Source organism: Geotrypetes seraphini, chromosome 3, assembly GCF_902459505.1.
Source record: "Geotrypetes seraphini chromosome 3, aGeoSer1.1, whole genome shotgun sequence".
NCBI lineage: Eukaryota > Metazoa > Chordata > Amphibia > Gymnophiona > Dermophiidae > Geotrypetes > Geotrypetes seraphini.
Genome location: NC_047086.1, coordinates 139,411,808 through 139,420,957, shown reverse-complemented (window position 1 = coordinate 139,420,957; position 9,150 = coordinate 139,411,808). Strand labels below are relative to the sequence as shown.

Here is a 9,150-nt window from a genome sequence, read left to right as displayed (position 1 = left end):
CTGCGCAGACTCCGTTCTCTGGTGTCCCACCCTCTGTTGACGCAACTCTTTTCAATTCGCCGAAGCAACTTCCTATTTCCGGGAAGGCGGGGCTTCTTAGGGAAAGAGCTTGAGTCAGACGTGGACCGTCAGGAAAGTTGCGCGATTGGTGTTAGACGATCTCAGGTATCAGTTTGAGCGTGGGAGAGGGGTTTCAAGGAGTGGTGCTTGATTGTTAACCGGGAGACGTTAGACCGGTGAGAGAGAGATGTCAGACTCCGGGGAGGGGAAACCGGTCCTCTGGTCTCCGAATGAGTGTGAAGAGGAGTGCTCGTCGTGTGAGACTGTGAAGGCAGCCGAATGCCTGTGACTTGGTATCTCTGCAATGCTGTATTTAAAATACCCCCCTCACACACACACACACAATTATATGAGATTGGAGGGAACTGGATATTTGTAAATAAAAGCTCAGATTGACGAATCCCCCCCCCCCCCCGCATAAGTAGTGAAAACTGCAGAATTCGACATCTTCCACTCAAGGAATTTCATGGCATAATGTACAGTACTAACTTAAAATAGTGTAGAAGTATTTTTTAACCGGGTTTATAGAGCATTGTGCATCTGGCTGTCAAGGCTTTATAAGGTATGGGGGAGGGGATGGAATCAATGTTTGTATTCATTTTTGGATGATATTTTCCTGGGGGTCTGGGAATGTAGTTGGTTTTTTTAAACAAACAGAAAAACTGTATTGTACAGCACTGTGGTCATGGAAAATTATGATTTCAAAATAGAAAGGCCTTATTCTCCCTACTGGCTCAGCAGGTGACAGAGCTTTTGTTTGTTTGTTTGTGGGCACAGCTGTTGGTGTGTGTGTGTCCTGCACAAAGACATGGGACATACATTCACACAACATATGCACAAACAGCTACCAGCAGGTCTGGAGCTGCCAGTAAATTTTCCTTGTAAGAGGTGGGTGTTCCTTTTTGTGCATTACAAGGAGTGCTCATTTAAATACTAATGAGCTCCTTCTAATGTATTTGCATAGAGTTCTTAGGCCTAGGGCCCAGATGCACTAAAGCCAGTGATCATCGCTAAACCTGTTTTGATAGTTATACTAACTATTGCATTTGCTGACCCTATGCTCAAAATGTCTCATCGCATGTTTTTCCTCTCGATCACCCATTTCCGATCCGGCCATACAAATTAGCTAAAACCCTATGCTAACTAGCCAAGTGATTGATGCACTAACATCGCTTGGCTATGTAGAATAAAAGCAAAGGTTTTAGCAATCTGAAAAACCAACAGGTCTGCCTGGTTTTGTTTTTTAATGGCACAGATATTTTGCATAAGTTACACATGCAAAATATCTGTCCCATAAAAAAAAAGCCCCCCCTCATGAAGGCCCTGAATCCCCCCACCCCAGCAAAATCAGTAGGAGGAATGCTCACTCCCTCCTGCCATTCCAGCAGTGAAACAGTAGGAGGAATGCCCATTCTCTCCTGCCATCCCCACACCTGGTGCTCCCCAAACATCTCCTCCCCTCTCCCTCCCCCCTAAAAAAAAAGGCAGGCGGGATATCCACTCTCTTACCAGGTGCCCCCCCAAACATCACCTACTTGCCCCCCTGAAAAAAGGCAGTCCCTCCAAACCTCTCCCCCTCCCCGATATCTTTAAAGGAAGTTGGGAGCAAGAGATGTCCTGTTACTCTTTCTCCAAGGCCTGCCTGTCCAAAACGGCAGGCCTTCTCCTCCCCAGTGCATCCTGTGATGCACAGGGAGGGGCCTAAGGCCCTGATTGGCTCAGATGTCAAAGGCCCTGCCCCCTTGGGAAGTTCCATAGGTATCTAAGCCAATGAGAGCCTTAGGCTCCTCCTGTATCTCGGGATACAAGGGGGGAGGAGTCTAAGGCCCTAATTGGCTCAGTTGAGGGGAAAAACACGCGGTGAGCCATTTTGTGCATCGGGTCGACAAATGCAATTGTCGCTAAAGCTGTCAAAACAGGTTACCGTCACCAATTTCTCCCTGCTTCCCCGATGCCAGGCGCGTACAAGCCTGGGCCCACAAGCCTCCCCCCCCCCCCTTGTCAATTCTGACATTGGAGAGGAAGTTCCGGGCAAGCCAGGCAGCGATTGGCTGGATCAGAACTTCCTCTCCGACATCAGAATTGACAGGGGGGGGAAGGCTGTGGGCCCAGCGCTTGTACGCACCTGGCCTGGCGTCGGGGAAGCAAGGAGAACAGATCGCAAAGGCAACGTGAGACGATCACGGAGCCCATCCCGGGCTCTGCAATGGTTTCACATTGCCTTTGCGATCTACTGGTCGATTGACTTTTTGGGCACCCGGAGTCCTAAGGATAACTAGGATAATATAACACACACATATTTCTATAAGAAAGCAGAACTGGGCTCACAAAGACAGACAAACATAAACACAGGTGAAAGTGGGAGTTTGTACTTCTCAAGAGAGAGTAAAGTGCTATGACCTCCAGAATGGACAAAGTCAACTTACTGATTTTTTAAAGGATACACTGTAACATAAGGCTGGATAGGGAAATGAATATTCATTATTTATAATAATCTTAGGTCAAATCATAAATCTTTGTTCTCTCTCATTTTTCTTTCAAGTTCCTTACTTATTTGGATGTCATATTTATTTTGGAAATAAAATATAATTCAGCCCTTTTTAATTGTAGAATCGTGAGTCAAGGCTCTCATTTTGCTAACAAGGTTCAAATTGAGTCTCCATTAATTGGAAGATAATGATTGACAGAAATGGGGGTATTGTATGCAATTTCTCCAAAACCATGAAGGCTTTTTTGAATTTTCCATGGCTGCCATAAAAAATACATTATCGGGGCAGCAGGAAAAAAAACAAGCAGAAATATTTAAACAAAATGCTGAGAATGATAAGGGAGGTGAGCATGAGGGGCCCTAGTAAAAAGTAGGCATTGTTAGTTATGGTAGCAACTTAAAAATATTGGATTATTACAGCTAGGCCTGATGCCTGAGGAATGAAAATAAGTGTTTACTTCAAAGAGAAACAGGAGAAATAAAAGTGCCTACAAATTAGCATTCTTGAGCCTATCTAGCTAATCTTAGTTTCCTTCAAGGTCCAGTACTTCTGCTTTACAAAGCAATTATTATTGTTGTTTTTATCTCTCCCAATTAGCAGCACTCACGTAACACATCGGTTCTTCTTTATGTGCCAAAGAGAGAGATTACAAAGAAAGAAAATATGTCTGAAATGTATTTCAGAGAAAAATTTAAGAAGGTAGTTAAGTTAACCCATGAAGGTAACCACTGTAATCCACAAAGCTCTATATGGCTTGGTCTGATCCAGATAGTAAGCTAAAGCACATTTTCAGTCCAAAGTGTGGAGTGCAGCTTCACTAGGGTGAGAATGTGGTCTTGGAAATAAGATAGAAAGCACTATAGACTGGGGGCTAGATGCATTAAAGTCAGCGATCCTCAAACGATTGTCTGGTTTAGCGACAGTTGGATTTGCCGACCCAATGCAGAAAATGGCTCATTACATGGTTTTCTGCATGATTGCTCATTCTCTAATCTGGCCTTGCAAATAAGCTCATTAATATTGAAATACCATGTAAACTAGCAGAGCAATTGATGTTCTAACATTGATTCCTGATGCACAAAAAAAAGTGATTGTTTTTCGTGATCCAAAAAAAGCGACTGGTCACTTCCAGTTGCTTACTTGTCTTAGCAATAGGTCAGCCCTTTTTTTCAATGGGCACAGTTGCTGTGTGTGTTTTACATACACAATATCTGTCTCAATAAAAAAGAAAGACTCCCCCACCCCGTAGATGGCCGACCCTGATGTTCCCCTGACAAACAGCACCAGGAACCCCTCCCAAGTGAAAATCGGCAAGAAGGATGCCCACTCCCTCCTGCCATGATGACACCCCCTGCAAGAAAAAATTGGCAGGAGGGATGCCCATCCCCTCTTGCTACCAGTTGCTCCCCAAACTCTACCCCCCTACCCGTACATTAGTCGGGAGCAGGAGAGAAGCTCGGTCTTGCCTGCTCCTAGGCCTGCCAATCCAAAATGGTGGGCCTTCTCCTCTCTGTATCCCAGGAGGGGCCTTAGGCATCTGAGCCAGTCAGGGCCTCGGGCTCCTTCCTCTGTATCCGTAAGACCCTGATTGGCTCAGATGCCTAAGGTCCCTCCCCCTTGGGAGGGGCCTTAGACATCTGAGCCAGTCAGAGCCTCCATTTATCACATGATGCAGTTGGGAAGGAAGGCCCACCATTTTGGATTGGCGGGCCTACGAGCAGGAGAGACCGAGCTTCTCTCCTGCTTCTGACTAAGGTACGGGGGGCGGGGGGGGGGGGTGTTCAGAGGAGCATCCGGTAGCAGGAGTTAATGGGCATCCCTCCTGATTTTCAATGGTGGGGCATTGGCATGGCAGGAGGGAGTGGGCATCCCTTCTGCCATTTTCACTGGTGTGGGGGGGGGTTCCCCAGTGCCAGTTCATCGGGGGGATGTTGGAGAGGGCTGTCATTGGCGGGGGGGGGGGGGTCTTTTTTCCTTTTTTAAATGAGATTGATATTGTTAATGTTTAAACACATGGACAACATCTGTGTCCATTAAAAAAAAAAAAAAGGGGGGGTTCCTGTCCTGAACAGCTGAGTGGCAGGAAGCTACTTCAGTGTTTCCCCTGCCGGCTCTTCACATGTGTGTGAGTCACTCGCACAGTGATCAATCGGACGGGAGAGATGGGAATTACAATGAACCTCCACGCAAATCATTTCCATGCAAAATTTTTGGTGCATAAAAAGCTTTTAAAATCAGCCAAAAATCATATCGGAGCAGACCCACGCAGTCTTACCGATCCTGTTTAGTGTATCTAGCTCAGGTTGAGATGAAATTTGGAGACAACTTTTGGAAAGAATTTGGGATGAGTGCAAAGAACCACTCTATCATGATGAAATGTTGTATAAGGTGGATCCAGTACAAGTGCTTGAAACTCACTGACTCGGTAGGCAGATGTGATAGATATGAGAAATATTGTTTGAGAGATGAAGACACCAGTGGTTCAAAGAGAGGCTTCATTAGAGTGAAAAGTATAACGTTGAGATCCCAAACAACTGAAGGAGGCTTTATTAGTGGTTTGGTATAAAAAAAAGGCATTTCATGAATCTGGAAACTGGAGGATATATTGACAATGGCGTCTTATTGAAAAGTACATGGAAAGCATTTATAGTACTCAGATGAGATCTGATTTGAAGTAGTTTTAAGACCAGACTTAGAGAGGTGTAGAAGATAGTCCAGAACCGATGGTAGTAGGCAGATGGTTGGATGTAGTATTATATCAGATTGTGAAACGAGTCCACTTGAAACAATAGCAGTGCTAAGTAGAGAGTTTCCTAGATGCCTGTATGATGGCTGACACTGATGCAGATAGTGGAAGCATATCTACTGGCTCATAGAGCTGTGGTCTTCACTAGTTTTTCAGTTGGGGCTTTTTCAAGTCCAAAAAAAGCTGAAGGAGAGCCAACAAATATCTTCCTACTTGGGGCCATGACATCACCCAAAGTTTCTGAAATTCCATCAGAACAAGAACACCTGGCCTTAGCCACACATGCTGAAAACAGGAAAAAACCCTTTCCAAACCCACAAACTGAAAGTACTATTGTACACAATGAAACCCTAATATATTAGACTCTGTACACAGTACAGTACTATCTTGAAAAACCACGAATACGGTTTTTAGCGGGGGAGACAGGAGAGAACAGCCGGAGCACTGGCGAGTGAAGGAAATCCACTCGCGGTATGCTCCAACCGCCTCTTCTTGTACTAAAGTCTGGCCTCGCCAATCAGGAGCTGCGTGTCAAAGCAGTTCCTGATTGGTGAGGCCAGACTTTAGTGCAGGAAGAGGCGGTCGGAGCATATCGTGAGTGATTTCCTTCACTCGCCGGCGCTCAAGCTGCTCTCTTCTGCCTCTCCGGCTGCCCTCTCCTGCCCAGTCATTCGCAGTCAGAAAATACCACGAATGACCAGGACCGTGAAATGCCGACCGCGAATGACAGGGGGAGCACTGTACACCACAAGAGAAATAGAAAGAAATCCATTTCTTAATGAATAGTTCAGAATATAAAACCAGCTAGCATCTCTCTCAAACCTTTCCACCCCCCCAGCCATACTCTCTCTCTCAACCCCCAAGCCAGCATCTCTAAAACCCTATCCACCTCCACCCCAGCCAGCAATCTCCCTCAACCCTGTCTACACCCTCCAAGCCAACATATATCTCAACCCTGTCCACCCCGCTCCAAGCCAGCATTTCTCAACCCTGTTCACTCCCCCCTCCAGCCAGCATCTCTTTCAACCCTATCTACCCTACTCATCCTCTCTCAACACTGTCTACCCCACCCCAGCCATATTCTCTCAACCCTGTCTACTCCCACCCCAGCCAGCATTTCTCAACCCTGTCCACCCACCCAGCCAGCTTTTTTACCTCTCTCTACTGTTTACTACTTCAGTTATGCCAATTCCGGTTAATGGCAGCCTGCTGTCAGCTCTGCAGGATTCCCTCTACTGCGGCCTGCAGAAGAAAGAGGAAGTGACATCGAGGGCGGAACTATGGTAGAGGGAAGTCTGCAGAATCCACGCAGGCTGCCTGAAGTTGTTGCTGATAGTGATTCCGAGGAGTGTGACCCAATACCAGATTCTGCTCAGACTTTGGGTAATTATGCATGTTTGGATAATTCTGCGCAAATTCTGCATTGTCCAGTAGCGCAGAATTTCGTCAGTAGTAATCTTTATTTTGTAAGCATATCTGTTTTGAAGAATTTGATTTCAGATTGATTTTTCCAGAAAGAAATACTTAAAACCTTATGAATAAAAAAAAGCCCTCAAATGCTTCGAACAGTTTCATATTGCCAAAAACTGCCAAAGAAATAAAAAGTAAAAATTTTAACAATTTATAACATATTGATTGATGATAGTATTTTTCATTGTTTTAAGAACATAAGAATTTGCCACTGCTGGGTCAGACCAGTGGTCCATCATGCCCAGCAGTCCGCTCCCGGTACTATCTTGGGTCCCTGGGTCAAAGACCAGTGCCCTGAGACCAGCCCTACCTGCATACGTTCCGGTTCAACAGGAACTTGTCTAACTTTGTCTTGAATCCCTGGAGGGTGGCCTCCCCTATAACAGCCTCCGGAAGAGCATTCCAGTTATCCACCACTCTCTGGGTGAAGAAGAACTTCCTTATGTTTGTACGGAATCTTGACTAGTAGAGATTTTGCTGTTTGGATTGTACAGAATAGAGGCAGGGCAGGGAGATGATATGTCAAACTAGATGTGAAGTAGTAGTTATAAAAAATATAAATGTACAACTTAACCAAGAAGAAAATTAAAGCTAAACCTTTTCTGCTCAGTTACACTTTACTTGTTTTTGTTTTCCTGCAGAATGATTACAGATGTACAGCTAGCAATTTTTGCCAACATGTTGGGAGTTTCACTCTTCCTTCTAGTTGTTTTGTATCACTATGTGGCTGTCAACAATCCCAAGAAGCAAGATTAAAGCATGCACAAGAGCCCAGAAGGCTAAAAGGTAACCCAAGTGTTTTTATAATTTCAAATGATAAAATTTGCTAGGAAAAATAGATTAACTTTCTTGCACCGCTATCCTAAAACGACTGCTACAGGTACCCCTTACCTTCGTGGTGCGTTTAATTTAATTTGTTCAAGCAGGCCGAGCCTGAAGTCTGCAGAAGCTTCTCCTCTGACGCAACTTCCGGTTCCGTCAGAGAAGCTTTCACATACGCACGTGACTTCAGGTTCGGGCTGCTTAAACAAATTAAATTAAAACACGCCACAAAGGTAAGGGGAAGAGAAAGAGATGCATGCGAGTGGTGCTGAAGGGGGGTGGAGAGAGGGAAGGGGTGGAAAGGAACAGACGCTGAAGGGGGGTGATGGAAAGGAACAGAAGCTGAAGGGAAATGGGGAACAGAGAGAGGGGAGCAGACACTAAAGGGAAATGGGGGGGGAGAAGACGTTGAAGGGAAATGGGGAAGAGAGAGAGAGGAAGAAGACGCTGAAGGGAAATGGGAACATAGAGTGGGGAGAAGACACTGGAAGGGAAGAAGACAGAGATGCCAGACTATGGGGGGAGTGGAGGAAAGAATTTGGTTGCCAGACCAATGAGAGGTGGGAGAAGCACAGTAACAGAGCAAATGGAAGAGGCAGAGAGAAGGCAGACAGTGGAAGGAAGGAATTGAATGAGGAGAAGATGACGAAAGTATAAACCAGACAACAAAGGTAGAAAAAAAATTTTCTTTTTTTTTGCTTTAAGATAAAGTAGTATATTAGTTGTGTTGATAAAAATTTCTAAACAAAGCCCTGCCAGCTGAACATCTCTTTCTATAGTTCAGCAGCCAAAACTTTGATTTATAAAATGACAATTGTACAGAATATTGTTTCTTTTTATACTTTAAGAAAATAAGTTCAGTTCAGTATAAAACTATTCAAGGCTTGTGTGGATGGGATCAGATGGTTTGCGGGGATGAGCTCACAGGGATGGGGCAGAGACGGGGCCAAATTTTTTCCCCGTGTCATTCTCTAATTAGAGAACAAAAAATGAACCCTACAAAAATGGAGGCAGAAAAATCTAGTTCAATTCTCTAATTAGAAGCACCCTTTGCAATTTGTTTGGCAGGGCCTTATCTTCAAGCCTTGAATTTATTTGAGCATTTGCTATCCCTTCCTTTTGGGGCTTCAAAGCAGTTTACAGCTACTGTATATAATATGTAGGGGAACAGCCATACACAACAGTGCATAATTAGATCACGCTAGTTTTGGGATGATGAAAGCCAAGTCAATTTGCAATCTATACGCAACTTTCTTTGCAGATTGCAGCTTTGAATTTTTTTTGTCAGCTATTTATTGGGCAAGATTGTTTTAGCTAAGTAACATTGCAAGAGAAATCTTGTTTTAATATTATTTCTTTACCAGCTGTCCAATCAGAGTCAGTTTTCTGTGGATCGTGTGAATGGAGACCGAACAAAAGAGAACTTCTGGCTGTTTGCTGACAACTATGGAATTGTCAAATTTCATGTCCTCCCTCATCTTTCTCCTGCATTTCCCTTAGGAAAGAGTTTTGTATCAAGGTGTCCTGTACTGAAATAAAGATGTTTACCAAGACTATTTTAAA

General features: G+C 44.5%; 1 protein-coding gene across 1 annotated transcript; it reads left to right on the top strand.

Annotated features, from left to right (window-relative positions):
* The first annotated feature begins 7,407 nt into the window (after positions 1 to 7,407).
* OST4 (oligosaccharyltransferase complex subunit 4, non-catalytic) lies at positions 7,408 to 9,150 on the top strand. The gene is made up of 2 exons (XM_033936002.1): positions 7,408 to 7,551; positions 8,952 to 9,150. The coding sequence occupies exon 1, from the start codon at positions 7,408 to 7,410 to the stop codon at positions 7,519 to 7,521; it is 114 nt and encodes a 37-aa protein (XP_033791893.1). The 3' UTR covers positions 7,522 to 7,551; positions 8,952 to 9,150.